We start from the raw sequence: 18,271 nt of genomic DNA, 5'->3' as shown, positions 1-18,271 counted from the left end.
TCCCATAAAATAAAGTACCACCGATTTTGAGCTCTTTTCAATTCGCCCAAAATATTGTCAAGCTATGTCCTTTCGCTCTTCTTTTAGCCAGTCGTCGCGCCCCCCCCCCCCCCCCCCCCTCCTTAATTTAATTTTGCTGTGCGCGTCCATTTAGATTTTAGGCCATCTGCAGCTGCATGTGATGCTGTGTGTGAGCCCTTGAGGAAAGGTTGGTGAGGAACGTGTTACAATCAATTATCAAATGAAGATCACCAAATTCTAATTATCAAATTATATTAGCGCCGGCTCTCAAATCACATATTTCTTAAATATATTAAAGTTGAAGGCTTGAAATCTTTAATTTAGAAGGGTTAAGGATTCCATCTAGCTTCTACGTATTCTAATTCATACTTTCTAATATGTTGACACAATTAAATTATCTTTAAAAAAAAAAGGAAAAAAATCATACATCAAAAGTTATATATATAAACTCAAAGATTAATTCATTCTGTGATCCTCTACACCATGGTTACTATAAGCTCAAAGATTCATCTTTAACATGATCAGATATTATTTCATTAGGTCTTCCACTTTCCCTTGTGCAGCCCTAAATATTTTGCTGCATTTAGCAGTTGAAAATCATAACATTTTTTTTTTAATTTTTAATATGAAGAAAATTAAAAAAAATGATATTAAAAACTCGAGATAAATATTAATATCTGTGATGGGCAGCCGCTAGTGCATTACTCATTAGGACTAGGAGAGGCCAACAAACTTACTATTAGAGTGGGTTGCGAGTTTTAAGTTGATGTGGAGATGCCAGATTATTGCACCATAATTAGGAGACATTTCATGAATGAGAAATTGACTCAGTTTACACGTCTAATCAATAGAGAGAGTCTTTCAAATACTAAATGAAATAAGGATGAATGACGTTAAATAATGAGGGATTCGCGTTGCGGCACGTTACAATTATTAACAATAAAATCTAATAATATCATTGATTTGACTCATTGTTACATTTTCGGCATTGCGAGAACGAATCCCACTATCAACTCAAAATATCATAAATAGGCAAACTCAATTGAACGAATTAATACATATCCAAAAAAAAAAAACTAATTAATAATGTTCTATACGAAAATTATACGAATTGGACTATGATCATTTGGCATATAAATGAAGTCGAAAAAGTCTTGAAAGGAACGGGTTCGTACAATATTTTTTAAATTTTTTTCTATACGGTATGAATATTGAAAAGGGGTCCTCCTATGTTGCAACATAGGTGAGTCCTATTGAAAAGTAGCAAATGAAGAAAGAGCATTAAAGGGAATGAATGCAGCAATAAATTTTTTTTCTTAAAAAATTAAAAAACATAAACAACCAAGCAGCCATCGTTGATTGGAGCTAAAGGCTTAGCCCAATATATTTTGTTAGGCCCAATTTCCCTGTTTGCTCAGGCCCATTCGCCATGGAGGCCTTTTGGATCCTTAAAAAAATTATTACACTTGAGTAATGACAGATTTTCTAAACATTTTTACCCCAAATTTCATCTTAAATAATGTTTCTATCATTGATAATTCTTTATCATTATTATATTCTGATCATAACTGACCTACACACACCCCAATTATATTTAGATGAAGTGTGTACTTTCCATTAATGAGAAAGCTAATATGCAAATTAAAACTTAGTTTCTGAAGAGTGCGAATTTGCATCGCTCTAGGTTGGCACTCACTAAATTATCAATTTGTAATGTTGGACTCAAAGAATAAAAAATTATCTTAAAATTTAATAACAAATTTAGGCCTATTTATTATTGAGATGCTGTAACTTAAAAAATGTGATCATTGTAGAAAAAATATTATAGTTATGCAATAAATATAAATAGTATGTGGTAAATAATGTTTTTTTAGACAATAAATTGGATAGAAATAGTATAGTTATTAAAGCTTTTTTATCATTTAGGTATGAAATAAAATTAATTTTGCTTCCAAACTATAGTAATTAGTGTTCCAAATAGTAATGATCAGAATACAAAACAGACCCTTAAACTAAAATTTGAACGACAATTTCCCATCTTGATGAACCTGATCTTGAAATTGGGCTGGACTTTAACATGTCAAATTTGAAATGAGCCCAAAACCCTTGACCCAGACCAGATCACGAGTCTAGGCGTAGTGTGTGCGTTCCCCTAGTCTTCGGATCACGCGTCAGCTGCGAAGTGCTGACCGACAGAAACACAACCCCACGTCGTCCAAACAATCAAATGCCGCATCACATTTGCGATACCAATTGGCAAAAGTTTAAATTAGTATTCCTTGTCAGTATTACACATAGAGATGGCAACAGTCCGCGGGATTTGACAATTCCAGTTCCGTCCCGAATGGTAAAACGAGATTTTAATATGGATCGAATCATGTCTCGAATAGTTAAATAAGAGAAAAAGTTGAACTAATTTTGAACCGCTTAAAATTTCATTCTGAACCAAATGGCTTGAATGTCCCGAATGTCTCATTTAATAAATACTATAAATTTCATTAAATATTAAAAAAATATTTAATCCAATAATTCCATAAAATTGTTAACATCTTAATAGACATTACAATCATAAGAATATAAGATGTGCAATTAAACCAAAAATAACATCCAAAAGTAAATTAACTAATTGTAAAGCATCCAAAAATAAACCAACATATAATAATCAACAAAAGCATCCAACTTCTTAAAAAAAAAAAAAGAGAAACAAAAACAAAAGCATCCAAGATTTTTGTCTTCATTCTTCTACTCCAAGTTCATACTTCTGGATCAACCTATAAAAATTAGACTATGTAAAGAATAAATTAGAAAAACAAATAATATTATACATTGGTAATTACATAATATGCATTTAATAACGTTTAAAAACATTATTACTTACCTCTAGAATCTCTTCCATCCTTACATCAACTTCTTCTTCCTCTACAAATGTTAGAATTTTGATAGAAGTTTTAAATCCTTCATCTTGAAAAAAAAAAAAAAGGAACAAATTAACGAAATCTTGTATAAATAAAAAAACCTCACGTTCCCAATAAATATGTTAACAATCAAATGAGACAAATAATGAAATAATAACTTTTATAAACAAAACAAATAATAAGTATAAAAGAACTCATTAAGCAAACAATAAACAATTATCTTTCCATAAAAGCAAGCAATAAACAATCATCTTTTCGTAAACCAAGCAATAAACAATCAACTTAATTTATGAATCAAATATAAACTATTTGAGAAAATAATAAAAAATCCAATACAAATATATTCAAAAATAAAGAAAGAGAAGTCAAATGCAAACTTACCGAAATACTAGATGAGGTGGCTGAAGGCGAACAAAAATTGGGGATGAGCAACAAGTGGTTCTCTTTCAGTTTTAAGTCAAAATACTTTTAGGTTTCCAGATTAATATTTTTGTTTTAGATTTATTTAATTAAACTAAAAATAATACAACAAATGGGATTATGTTTGTTACTTGGGCTAGAGTATATTTTTATAATACTATTTGAATCATTATTCATTAACCATTAGTTTAATTTTACTTACTTTTAATTTTATTAATATAGTATTTCTTCCAAAAATTAAATGGGACAAATGGCATCTCACGGGATCTTGACTTCGATCTCAATCTCGTCCCATACAGTAAATTGATATGTTTTTTTTAGTTCCAAATCACGTCCGTTTTTTTAAATTTGGTCCTAAAAATGCGGACTAATATCATCCTAAATAGATGAAATTTGAGATTTTTTTGCCATCCCTAATTAAAAAAAAAAGCTTAAAGTTAAAACCTTTGAAAGAACTAAAATATATATGATTCAATTTCTAATAATTTTTCTCTTTTGACTCTTGGCGCGTACCCAATGTACAGAACTAGAAGTGATGGTCAAACTCAAAAGTACAAGATCCCGTTCACACTCTTGTGGAGTTAAATAATTACAACGTGAGCACAAAAAATGTAACGTTGAATGCGGACCTATTTTGAGACATTATTCGTTTTAATCATATATTTGGTAAAATGGATAACATAATAGATTTAAGTCCTGAACGCCTTTAATTACTTTTTTTTTTCTTTTTTATTGGAGAAAATTAAGGACAATTGACAAATCAAGAGATAAGATCTCCACATTAAGTTGTGCTATTTTTTTGTACATATAAATATGAAAATATATTAAACTAAAATTAAGCTGCACTATCAAATTTGTTATTCTAAAGATTACTCTTCCACACAATATTCAAAATTAAAGTTTTTTTCTTTAAAATAGTTTAATATATTTGTTATTCTTTTCATACGACCATTTTCATATTGTTTAAAAAATACAGAAAAAGATTAAAAGAAGCATGCTTTGATTGCTTTCAGTGGTTCCAATGAAAAACTAACAAGGCTTGACCAAGCCGTCGTTACATCATAATAAAGCCAGCGCATCATACTATCTCATCTCATAGTTTTTAATAAAATCTCGGAGTTGGATCTGGAAAATAACAATATCTGTCGTGGAAATAGGCAAGTAAATAGTAAAAAAAAGAAAAAAAAAACGAAAAATCATCCGTTACTGTTGTCGTGGCCGCTGCACAGTCAGCAGCGATGGACGGCTATAAGACCGCCACGTGTGTAAACATCCACTCTCTCCCAAATGGCACCATTACACCCAAAGGTCAGCCACTAAGGAGCCAAGTCGCCTATAAGTATCGGTCCAATCACGCAGCTCACTCCTCATCGTCCTAATTTCTCACTATAAATAGAAACAGAAGTCGTTGAGCATTTAACTTTTTTTCGATCGATCAATGGCGGAGAAGAGCTTCAAGTACGTGATCCTCGGTGGCGGTGTCTCTGCTGTGAGTTATTCATCGATTATGTCTTTTTTTTTTCCTTTAATTCTGTCATTAACATTTTTTTATTCTGTTCCTCTATATGAATTTGATTCTTTTTTTAATTAATTTTTATCATCGAAGTTAACTTGAAATAAGTGTCTGATTCAGGTTTTATGCAGATCTATTTTTATAATTGTTATTTTTGTTGTTAAATTTATTATGCGTCAATTACTAGCATGATTACAGTGGTTGACTACTTTTGGTATTGGCCGCGTTTTGAATGTTGATACGGTGAAACTCTTAAGAAGATGAAATGGCAAAAGCCGTAAAAGTTTGAAACGTTTACTCGTTATAATAATTTCATAGCAAGCTAGATGAAGTAATGGATAATTGCTCAGCTCGGTTCAGTTTTGTCAAGAAATGTCGGATTCTTTTCCTTGTCTTTCAATTTTGTTTTTCCCCAAAAAAAAAAGAAAAAGAAAAAAAGATTTCGTGAAAAGTGTGTTTTGTTTATATATCACCTCAATTGATGAATGCAGAATTTTTTTATATTAACTCTTTTAATTGGCATCAAATTGATTCTGTGTCTCATGTAAGATAAAATTGATTCTGTTTATTGTGTGAAACTCCTTTTGTCAAAAACTTCAACATTATAAGTAATGATTATTAATGTAAGCATGAATTTTTCAGCAGTTGGAGTATTTTGTTTTGTTTTGCATAGGTCTATTATAAAATAATATCAATAGCAAGGCAGCAATCTATTTATTTAGAAAGATGCTTCTTATGATTTCAGTTTTTAGATATAATTATATTCTTCTCCTTACCCGAAGATTTTCTCCTTTACTTTATAGGGATATGCAGCTAGGGAGTTTGCTAAGCAGGGTGTTAAGCCAGGCGAGCTGGCAATTATCTCCAAAGAAGCAGTATACTTTCTACTACTATCATCTGCATAACTTTTCGGTTATTCCTGCTTTGTACCCTAATTCGTGCTTTCTTGAATTCATAGGTTGCTCCGTATGAGCGTCCAGCACTTAGCAAGGCATATCTTTTCCCTGAGGGTAGGTCATGGTACTTTTTTGTGTAATTTTGTTGTTTTATTTGTGATTGCTGCACTGGCTGCCGGTTATGACTGGAAAACAACATTTACTCTTGAGATTCAACTTGGTTTACATGCTATGATTAGTGATCTTGAAAGAAACCCCTTTTTTCTTACCAGGAACTGCTAGACTTCCCGGTTTCCATGTCTGTGTTGGAAGTGGTGGAGAGAGACTGCTTCCTGAGTGGTACAAAGAGAAAGGTATTGCATGCTTTTCTCTCCATATAAATTGTTCAACCCATTTTATACATTAGACGGGAGGGAGTTTCTGAAATTGTAATTTACATGCACACTGAACAAGACTTACAGTTTTTATGTTGAGTACTTTTGCTATTCTAATAATTTTCATTTTATTTCTTTTACCCTCTCAAACTTTAACCAAAATCTCCTCCAGCCTTGTGGTGAGTTGACCAGAGCCCAAGACTCTTGTATATTGGAGATCTTAACAGTTTAAACAACGAAGACCACATGCTTATTTAAATTTTTGGCTGTCAAAAGCATTAATATGTAATTAACAATCAGAAAATTGAAATGATAACCATTCTCATTTTAGTATCCATGCTTCTTATGGATTTATGCTTGCAGGAATTGAATTGATCCTCAGCACGGAAATAGTCAAAGCAGATATTGCTTCCAAGACTCTCCTTAGTGCAACTGGGCTTATCTTTAAGTACCAGATTTTAGTAATTGCAACTGGTTCTACAGTAAGCATTACATCTCTGACATCTATCAGATCAAAGCATTGCCTGTGTTGCTTTTTTCTAAGAACATTGCCATTGTTTCAGGTTTTACGGTTGACTGATTTTGGTGTTGAAGGTGCTGATGCCAAAAATATCTTCTACTTAAGAGAAATTGATGATGCTGATAAGCTGGTTGAAGCAATAAAAGCAAAGAAGAATGGGAAGGCGGTGGTTGTTGGAGGAGGATACATTGGTCTTGAGCTTAGTGCAGCTTTAAAAATAAATAATATTGATGTTAGCATGGTTTATCCTGAACCATGGTGCAGTAAGTGAAGAACTTTAGTTCAAAGACTTTGTTTTCCATATACCTGTTTAAATTTGGACATATAACTTGCAAATTGTTTGATATCTTCAGTAGGTTCTTGGTTTCCTGATATAAACCTTGTTAACTGCAGTGCCTCGTCTTTTCACTGCGGATATTGCTGCTTTCTATGAGGGTTATTATGCCAATAAAGGAATCAAAATTATTAAGGGAACAGTTGCTGTTGGATTTACCACAAATGCCGATGGAGAGGTAAATGGTCAAACATCTGCATAACCAAGGCTGTTTTGATTGTATTGAACTAATTTTGTATGTTCTTTTCATCATTCAGGTCAAAGAAGTGAAGCTGAAGGACGGCAGGACTCTGGAAGCTGACATTGTTGTTGTTGGTGTAGGAGGAAGACCTCTTATATCATTATTTAAAGGGCAGTTTGCAGAGAATAAAGGAGGCATAAAGGTTACTGTGACTTCAAATATCCATAGAGTGTTTACAATTTTTGATTTTTTTTTCCTGGCTCACTTCTTACATCACTTGCTTATGACTGGATGTATTATTCGCAGACTGATGATTTTTTCAGGACAAGTGCTGATGATGTGTACGCTGTGGGGGATGTGGCAACTTTCCCTATGAAATTGTACCGGGAAATGAGAAGAGTTGAGCATGTTGACCATGCCCGCAAATCAGCTGAGCAGGCTGTGAAGGTATAGTACGTCATTCTTCATGATTTCTATTGAGTAATATGTAGTGTTGACATTTTCAAGGCCAGAGTTTATTACTGCGTCCTCCTTGAATGAGTAGGTTGGTATGTGAGTGATAAATTCTTGTTTTTTCAGACCATCATGGCAACTGAGGGAGGTAAAACAGTTACTGGATACGACTATCTCCCATACTTCTATTCTCGTGCCTTTGATCTGTCATGGCAGTTCTATGGAGACAATGTCGGTGACACCGTGCTGTTTGGGGACAACGATCCGGCATCAGCAACCCATAAGTTTGGAACATACTGGATCAAAGATGGAAAAGTTGTTGGGGTTTTTCTTGAGAGTGGAACTCCAGAAGAAAACAAAGCCATTGCCAAAGTTGCTAGGGTCCAACCTTCAGTTGAAAGCTTGGATGTGCTGAAAAATGAGGGTCTTTCCTTTGCTAGCAAGATCTGAGAATGCTTTATTTAGAGGGGATAATAATATTGTGATTTCAGAGCAACTGTTTTGAAAAATATATCTTATTTGCTTTTAAACTTGTTGGTTTTGTAAGTCTACGTTTGGGATTTGGTTAAATAAATGCTATAATTTGGTTTCCAGCGATTTTCACTTTAATTTGATTGAATAAATATAAACTTGGAACATTATGAGGATAATCATAAACTTATGCTTAGGCATGACTTTTCAAATGCTGATAGCACGCGGCTTTTTCAGATATTTGCTCATCCCAGCTGCACAAAAGCTAATCTGTCATGGATTAGGGTAGGGTTATTTCGAACATAGTCGTGTTAGACCTTCCTCATTTTTCAAAGAAGAGACAATAACTCCTGGCAAATAGAAAATTAATGATCCTTCAATATGAATTCTGATCAATAAGTCAATTATGACCGGCAACAGATGTGAGCGTTTTGGCTGTCCAGCCGCAATCATAGAGCATAGCATGGGCCAACAAAGTTGACACATAACAAACGGAAAGTCAATTGCATATGTTTCCATTCAAGCAGAACATGGAATGGATCTATACTTCTGACAGAAACATCCATGGAGTCATTTGTATGATGAAATAATAGAAAATGATGGTCGCCAGATATATAAATCTCTGAGCAGGCATAACAAAGCAGCATATCAATATGGAGCCACAACTTAACACGGTAAAAGTTTCATCTAAGGATTATATAAACTAAAAACTACAGAACTCCAAAATAACAAAACTTTTAAGTCCAGTTAGAAGCTCCCAATTGAGGAGAAAGAGGTGAAAAAAACGCTGAAGAGCTCTCTAGTCGAAAAGACTGAAACCCATATCCTGCAACAAGAAAATAAAAGCCAATTAGGTAAGGATTTTCCATATTGGGTGAACAAACAAACATATATACTCTGGATCTCGTCACATGAAGAACGAGACTTTGCACCAAAAAAAAAAATGCCAATCACTTTATTACTCCCATGAATAGGTTTAAACCAGCTAAAAATTTCCAATTAGGGTATCTGAGAAATCAGTAAGTCAAACCACATAAACATTGAGCTGAAAATAGACCTCAAGTGGTATGCAAATTAAAAAGTTGGTTCATAAAAAATAGATGGCATCAAGTAAGTAAATCTTACATCATCAGATTCTTCTTTCTCCTCCACTTTCTCCTCTTTCTTGGCCTCAGCAGCAGCTGGGGCAGCGCCTGCACCACCGGCAGATGGAGCAGCAGCAACTGCAACTCCACCACCAGAAGGCACTGAGGCCAATTTCTCCCGCCCAGATGCAATAAGCTCAGTTATGTCTTTGCCTTTAACTTCTGATAGAAGGAGCTCAAGCCTATTGTCCTCACAATCAGCTCCAACTGCACAACAGATTCATATTTCAGCCCTTCAGGTGCAAGAATGAAATGATGCGCACGAATGACAACAATACCACATTCTCAATACTCTACTAATAACACAAATGCTCATCCTATACTATAGCAGAGCTATTCATTTTAAACTCCAAAAAGATAAAGATGGTAAGTTTCAAATAAATAGAGCTGCATACAAGCAAAGAACAGAATGACACAATTCAAACTCCACAATAATAAATTGGAACAAAAGGGTCATGATTATTATTATTATTATTAAACAAAACAAGTTCAATAGATCCAATTTAGTGCTGGCTAAGCATATCAATAACACCACAATTCCATTATAAATGTTGACATTAAATGTTTTTCCTCCAAGCTTACATGGTTAAAAGGGCACGAAGAAATAAGAAAACAGACCCTATTTTTTTTTTTTTAAAAAAAACATGATTAAAATAAAAGATTAAATAAATACCAGAGCCAAGGATTCCCTTAATATCATCGGCGGAAGGGCTGGTATTTCCTCCCAAAACAGCCAACAGATATGCTGCCACCACCTTCATTTCTTCTTTCTCTAATAATTCAAGTACCAAAATAAATAAACAGAACAAAACCCTAAAACGCAATAGTCTACAACAGAAATAACATAAAATATTGAAAGAAGAGTACCTGGGAGGCTCTGGATCCTCAACACAAACGCGAGCAAGAGAATATAGGTACATATTATGTCTGGGTTTATATATACGTATAGTGAGCTAGGGTTTCAGTTGGTCTGCAAAAGCGCATGAACTGTAATACGCACTCACTTAACGCCGTTTTGGCCATTTTTTTTTTTGGAAATTTTTAAGCAACCCCCAAATAAATTGACATTTTACACCGCTCACCCACAAAAAATGACGTGTTGCACCGCATCCCCAATTCCGTTAATGTTTCAGTTATTTCTAACGTTCCGTCCAACTTTTGATTGAATGACAAAAATGCCCCTCTATATGAAAAAAAAAACAAATTTTTAGCTCATTTAATTTTTTTAAGGTTTTTATTTCAATTGCAATAAAAAAATTTCTTGTTACATATACATTTGTCACCACTATTATTTTTCCTTTAATTTTTTAAAGATTTTTATTTCAATTGCAATAAAGAGAATTCCCATTAAAATTAATTTAAGGAATGAACTTCCAATTTTATCCCTCCACCGTTAAACTTAATTGAGAAAATAACGGAATTGGGGGGTGGTGTAACAAGTCAAATTTTTTGGGAACGCGGTGCAAAATATCAATTTATTTGAGGGTAGGTTAAAATTTTCCTTTTTTTAATTTTCTACAATGATTTGACATTCATACATTAATTAGAAGTTAGCGACACTATAAAATTTAATTCACTTAAAATTTATAAATAAAAAAAATCATCTATCATTTAACATATACCACATGGTCCACATCATGATAAAAAATTTTAATTTCTATTGTTATTCATTTTTATTCACAAATAAATAGGTCACTAACTCATCTTTTCCTTTAAATAGTTTGTATTTTTCTTACGGATAATTTCATGTATGTGAACAAAAAATAAATAAAATTAAAATTAAAATGCAAACCATTGGTGATCTATATTTTGATAAGTTCTCAAATTTTATCATTTGTTTTTTTATCAAACAGTGTTTACGTAAAGAATTGTCCTGGAATAAAAAATAATTACACAACATTTGTTTCATTTTCACCAAATGATTTATTTTATATAAATGAAGCAAAACCTACCACAATTATAACTCAAAATTCAATTATATGCCATTTTGGCAATACTATAACTTTTAAAATAATTATCATTAACTATATTGTAAAAATAATTAACTGTAAAGAAAATCAATTTAGTAAATTTTATTTTTAAAAATGTTGTGAGTTTTAAAAACAGTGATATGTATTTAGTAAATTTTATTATTAAATTATTATAAAAATATATGAATTAAACATAATACTAAATAAAATTTATTTAAATATTTATAAATATGTGTAGAAAATATTTTTTATTATGTACAAATAATAGTTGATAGCTAAAATGATTATCCTCTATTGTTAATTTTATTTTTTATTTTGTTGTTTCAATATAATTAGCAATAATAATAATTTTTTAAAAGTTAATAATTTTATTTATTAATTAGTAAGAATAATTTTAAATTTTTATAATACAAAAGTAATTCTCAAAATCAGATTTTGAAAAGCTATTTTTTTTTTTTACTTTTCAAAATATGCTGTAGAATGAAATAATTTTGTCAAAAGTGATTTATAAAAGAAATTATCAAATACCAAAATTAACTTTTACTTTTTAACAATTAAATCAAAAGCAACCATAAACGACCTAACAGTAGTATAATGTGTAATATTGAATGAAAAAATAGAAAATAAGTTCCGCACTTATTCTAAAGCGTCAAAGGCCGGCCATTTTTGGGTCATAATTGGGCTACAAATTCATGGACAATCGTTGTGTACAATCATGTAACATATTGGGCCTGGACCTAACTGTTATATTTCAAAAAATCATATTATTCAACGCTCTATGGAATGACTGAAGACTGAATGCTTGTATATGCACAAATAATTAGCAAATTAATTATGATTGTCCCTCCATCGAAGGGAAAAGAGAGAGAGAGAGAAACTATGATGGTCCCTTCTCATGTTACTTTTTTGTCTTGTATTTGTAATGATATATTTTTGGTCTTTTAAAATTTTCAATACTTAGTTAGTATTAAGTGTCTGTTTACTTATTTATTTATTTTTTTTTATTATTATTATTATTATTGTGTGTGTTTTTGTAAACACTTGTGGCTTGATTCGGACCGCACGTTTTATTATTTGCTAAAATATATCAATTGAAAAAAATAGCTATGAAAATGGTAAGAAATATTTGTTACTCGACAAGTAATGGTCTTTATTATATAGCTATCAAATTTTCCTTAGCAGCTATAACTTACTTTCACTCACAATACTAAACAGAACATAAAAATATAAATGATGCAAGATTTTATATTCATGAATGTTTTAAATGTACTAGTTTAAATTATGTGTTACAAGCGTTAGGTTTGCATATTAAATAAAAGACAAAACGACGTTCAAACAAGTAGTAGCTCGGATAGTACTATTTGCCATTAAAAATTATTTCTTGCTTCTATCACGTTTGTCTCATAAAATATGAGGAGTACAAACAATCCACATTTCAGAGTTCAGACTCATCTCTATAGTTATATTAATTAAATTTAACTATAAATAATCACTATATATCAAACCCCAAGAATTTTTTTTTTTTTTAATTTTTTGTTTTTTAAATGCATGGAGCCTTGAGACTCGGGCCTCTATAGCTCGTTCTTTCGCATTTCTTGCAAGTTGATTTTGTCTTTCTAACCCAATTTTTCTCAGTTAAACTTAATTTATTATCACAAATCATGGTTAATTATTATTTGATATCTCTATCCAATTAAATATATGTGGGCTCGTGGAAATTGAGTCTTGATTAGAAAAAAACCAAGTGGTGGTGGTTTCGGAAGAACAGACAAATAGAACTATACGGTTGCCAGCACAATATTGTGACCAAATTGTACAGACAGCATGTCAAAGACATAAATTCACGTGGTAGATTTTTTTTATTTATTATTTGTTTTCATTTTGTACACCTCCGTTTTATTCATTTTTAATTGACAGGAAATTTCTAAATTTTTCGACATGCAATTACGACGAAATAAAGTCATGTGCAATCATCAATATTAGGATATGATAGCAGAATTTTTAAGTATTTTGTTGTCAAGTAAGAGCTAAACTAAGAATATAAATTTACTCTTTGTTGCGCACTCATTTTTTATAATTTCATCTCACATTTATGATAGCAGGTTTTCAAGGGAAACCCTAAAAATATCAAACAATTAATTAATAAATAAAATATAGGTAAAGAATGAAACTAATCACACAATATAAAAGTAAAAGTTTACGTGGAAAATTCATGCATCGGAGAAAAATAAAAAAATCATGACCGCTAAGGACAACGAGAGAAAAATATACAATGTGAAAAGTTATTATAATTATTCTAATATTTTCTTTATATCCAAAACCCTAATGACATTTATTTTTTCGAAAAATCTATTATTTCTTTCATACTAGACAAAAATTGAATGGCTAATAAGTGAAGGCAACTTTTCTATATATATTTATTATTTATTAGTCAAGTAGTACTTATTTCTTAATAGAAAACATATTTCTCTTTGAATAACTTAAGTCTTAAAAAAAATTACACATTACTTAGATAGGAATTATAAAAAATAATAATAAATAATAAATAATAAAAGTTTAATACATATCTTAGTTTAAAATTTACAAACTCTTATTAAAAAATGAAACATATTCTTAACACATGTTTCTTTGAAAACGCTAGCAAGTCCAGAGGAAGCGACCCAACGATTATTATTTCCAATCAAAATGATGACAAAGACGACATGCATGCATGGCCGTCAAAAGCGACCAGACAAAGCATAAATTAAGTCAAACAAATTTTCCACCAAAGGGAAGTTATAGGGAAACTTCGGAATATTAATTGTTAATTAATATATTCTTATGCGTAAATTTTTTTTTCTCTAAAGTAAAGTTTGAATTCAATGCAAAATTAATATGAACACAAAAATGTTGAATTTGGAAAGTATAAACGCTGAATTATTCTTTATATCTCAATGTAAATAGTTTTACACAAAGAGACCGTTTGAGAGTGTGGTGAGGTAGTTAGGCTGTCAAATCCCAGCTATTAAAGTGTTTGATAACACTTGTAGATGAGCTTTGACAGTTTATTAAATTTTTTTACTTAACTTTTACTCCACAACTATAACTTTTACTTCACAGCAGCTGCAGCTTAAAAGTTATAGCACCTCACTACCAAATACACCCGAAATAGATGTGATCACATACACACATATGTACAGATATATAGAGAGAGTGTGTGTGCGCTTCTCTTATTCTCTCTCTAGTGAAGATATTTTCACTTTGTTTAAATAAAGATATTCTCATTATATATATATATATATATATACACTCATATTTATTTCATGTAAAAATATTTACATTGTGATCAAAAGAATAATTCAACATCTACACTTTTCAAATTCAAATATTTTTGTATTCATCTTATTTTTGCAATATATATATATATATATATATATATAGAGAGAGAGAGAGAGAGAGAGAGAGAGAGTGCCATTTTCTTATTCTCTCTCTAGTGAGAGGATTTTCATTTGGTTAAAATGAGAATATTTTTATTAGAGAATTATTATTATTATTATTAAAAAATAACTATATATATATATATTCTTTTTTCTATTACGGGTGTCCTCATTTTTTTTTTATGCCGACACACATTTAATTTATGAGATTGAAGAACATGTTGGGGGGTATTAAAAAAAATTTGAGCCATCTGCAATATATACGCGCGCCACACATAGGAATGACAAAATGTCGGGTCGGGCTCGGGCTTGGCCAAGCCCTACCGGACCCGATCAAAAGAAATTTGAAGTCCGACCCTAAAAAAGCCTGAACACTATTTAGTTAGGGTCGGGCCCGAAATAGTTAACTTCACAATTTAATTCCCATTTCCCACCACCATTTCAACCAATTCGTCAATTACTCAACCATTTCAAACACAATTCAATCCACTTTCCACAACCATTTCAACCAATTCCACAACTATTTCAACCCCACACACAAATCAATTCCAAAATCCAACATGAAAAACACATAATGCAATTAAATTAAAAACACACAATGTAATTTCACAACTATTTTACTCATACACAATTCAATTCAACAACCCAACATAAAAAACAAAAAACTCATGTCTTATATAAATAAAAACACAATGCAATTAAATTAAAAACACATAATGTAATTCCACAACCATTTTAGTTATACACAATTCAATTCAATAACACAACATAAAAAATAAAAAAATAAAAACTCGTCTGATACAAATAAAAATACAATACAATTAAATTAAAAACACACAATGTGTGATGTTGTGAGGATGTGTTGTGTGCGTGTGTTAACTTGTGTTAGTTTTTTTTTTTTAAATAGAGTCGGGTCGGCATTAAGCCTGCCCCTGACCCTAAATTTGTTCAGGCCTTAAAATCTTAGACCTAACCCGACCCTAAACTTGAAAATTCGGGCCAAAATCCTAAAAATTAGGGTCGGGTCAATCGAGCCAAAAATAGGGTCGGGCTAAATTGCCAAGCCTACACACACACACACACACACACACACACACACACACACACACACACACACACACACACACACACACACACACACACACACACACACACACACACACATATATATATATATGGGTCCGCCTAAGTTATGTTAAAAGTAACTTATGGCCTGGCTGTGAAATTTCATCCAGCCCCCCATATTTGATATTATTTATATTATATTTATGAATATTATAAAACTTTCTGATTTGAAAAATTTGATTTAACCCCTTACACTCAATTTTATTTTATTGAAATCTTAGAGTACGAATTCGCCCCCTATAATTTTAAATTCTCAAAATAACCTCATTTAATTAAAAATTTTGATTATTATTAATTGAATTATAATTATAATTATTATTTTATTATAATAATAAATATATTTATATTTTTTAAATAGATTATTATTATTATTAATAACAAGAATAAAAAGTATTGCAATTAATTAATCTAATAATAATAATTTTTATTAAATTAATAATAATAATAATTAACGATAATTATTATTATTAATTAATTTTTGAAAATTAACAATAATTGTTCAGAGTCCTAGGAATGCCAATGCCCACCTAGGCTTAGCTAGCAAAGTAGCAACATACCCTCATCACTGATATTAATTGCAGTACTACTTAGTGCCATAATTGTCTAAGTCCTTGTTAGTTTTGAGAAACGTGTGTTTCTGATTTGGTTAAATCTCTTGTTTTGTTAACGAGAAAGCTATTGCTTTAATTTCTTTTGCAGTCAGAAGTGAATGCATACAGTATGATATAAAATATCGGGCAACTTGTTCAGAGTCAGTCACAATCTATTAACGATAATTGTTAATTATTATTATTATTCAAAAATTAATTATTAATAATAATTATCGTTAATTATTATTATTATTAACAATTTAATAAAAAAATATTATTAATTATTGTTAATAGATTAATTAATTGTAATATTTTTTATTCTTGTTATTAATAATAACAATAATCTATTTAAAAAATATAAATATATTTATAATTATAATAAAATAATAGTTATAATTATAATTCAATTAATAATAATTAAAATTTTTAATTAAATGAGGTTATTTTGAGAATTTAAAATTATAGGGGCGAATTCGTACGTTAGGATTTCAATAAAATAAAATTGAATATAAGAGGTTAAACAAAATTTTTTAAATCAGAAAATTTTATAATATTCATAAATATAATATAAATAATATCAAATATGGAGGGTTGGATGAAATTTTACGGCCAAACCGTAAGTTACGTTTACTTAGGCGGACCCATATATATATATATATATTATTGTGGTATATCCACCTTTATGCTATGCTACATATATTGTACTATGTAGAAGAGTGGTTGAGAAAATTGAATTTTTCCCAATTTGAGAAACAAAAAATGTGGTTCACATGCATGCCACCACCTCAAAATGCTTCTTGGGGCAATTAATAGTGTCCATTGGTTGCAGTTTTGGTAAAACCAATTAATATACCGACAAAAGTACGATGATTTGATGCACAACAACCCAACACATGCCCTTGCCCGTAAATAAAAGGGACTTGCTACCTTATATGTGTTGTAATTGAGTATTGATAATAAATTTTGTTAATTTTTTTTTAAAGATGCGCCACAAAATATAAAGTAAAATATAAACGACAAATTTGTAACACTATTGTAATTTTAACAGTTATAAAATTACTTTTCCTTTAAAAAGGAACTCTGTTTGTGTGTTTGGTCACTTCTTGCTGCATGAATCATGAATAAACACACCCATTAGAGCTTAAATTTTTTAGGGAACCCATCTTAACATCAACGAAATCGGAGCATCCCTAAATTTAAAGTTGGTGTTCAATTGATGAATCTGCTCGTTTAGTTTGTCCGAGCTTCAAAGTTGATCAAACGTTACGTCCTCCAAATTTAGTATTTGGTTTTCTATGAAAAGATGCTCTCAAATTGGACCAAACAATTCCGGGAATTGAAATTAGTCCAACGCAATTCAAGTTGGTTGTACGCTGCAAGTCAGTGCTAAAAACAAAATAGACATTTGGTGTCTCCTAAGACTAACATTTTCGATAAGTTAAGGGCAATGCCAATATTCCCACCGACCACCGCCATCATTTGAGAATTGAGAGCATTAATCTTAACACAGTCTCCGTATGTTTGACCCATTCAAAGTATTTTTGATGAAAAAAGGGAAATTAACATTCAAAGTGTCTTTATATTATTTATCAAAGTAATTTAGTTCTTAAATAAAAAATTATGATACCACCGCCTTATATCGTGTCACGATAAATCATCAAAATGAATTGCAATAAGTATTCATGCAAATAAATAATAATTAGCATTTTTATGATAATGAAGATTAGAAGATTAAGAAACAGGTTTTGTCTCTTCACCGGTGGTACTCTTGTACCCTAAACTGAATCATCAAGTTTAAAGATAAGGAACAAAAACAAAAAGAAAATTTAGTAAATTACTATAATTTTAGATCTTACATATGGCAGTGACAACGATTATTAAAAGCAACTTAATTTGTTCGTATGTGCACAGACAGTGGGCTTATGTG

The 18,271-nt window shown here is 30.8% G+C and overlaps 2 protein-coding genes across 2 annotated transcripts; one reads left to right on the top strand and one right to left on the bottom strand.

Moving 5' to 3' along the window:
• The first annotated feature begins 4,643 nt into the window (after positions 1-4,643).
• Positions 4,644-8,224, top strand: LOC102612075 (monodehydroascorbate reductase, seedling isozyme-like). Its single transcript, XM_006481757.3, has 10 exons — positions 4,644-4,845; positions 5,673-5,744; positions 5,828-5,879; positions 6,038-6,118; positions 6,503-6,621; positions 6,703-6,922; positions 7,053-7,171; positions 7,251-7,376; positions 7,481-7,621; positions 7,754-8,224. The coding sequence occupies exons 1-10, from the start codon at positions 4,795-4,797 to the stop codon at positions 8,075-8,077; spliced, it is 1,305 nt and encodes a 434-aa protein (XP_006481820.1). The 5' UTR covers positions 4,644-4,794; the 3' UTR covers positions 8,078-8,224.
• A 461-nt stretch (positions 8,225-8,685) lies between these two features.
• LOC102611784 (60S acidic ribosomal protein P2-4) lies at positions 8,686-10,255 on the bottom strand. Its single transcript, XM_006481756.4, has 4 exons — positions 10,111-10,255; positions 9,917-10,015; positions 9,224-9,450; positions 8,686-8,924 (listed from the first exon to the last, which is right to left on the bottom strand). The coding sequence occupies exons 2-4, from the start codon at positions 10,002-10,004 to the stop codon at positions 8,898-8,900; spliced, it is 342 nt and encodes a 113-aa protein (XP_006481819.1). The 5' UTR covers positions 10,005-10,015; positions 10,111-10,255; the 3' UTR covers positions 8,686-8,897.
• Positions 10,256-18,271: the final 8,016 nt, after the last annotated feature.

Source organism: Citrus sinensis, chromosome 6 (genome assembly GCF_022201045.2).
Source record: "Citrus sinensis cultivar Valencia sweet orange chromosome 6, DVS_A1.0, whole genome shotgun sequence".
NCBI classification, from domain to species: Eukaryota; Viridiplantae; Streptophyta; class Magnoliopsida; order Sapindales; family Rutaceae; genus Citrus; species Citrus sinensis.
Note: the sequence above shows the minus strand (reverse complement) of the source record. Positions and strands in the feature narration are given on the sequence as shown.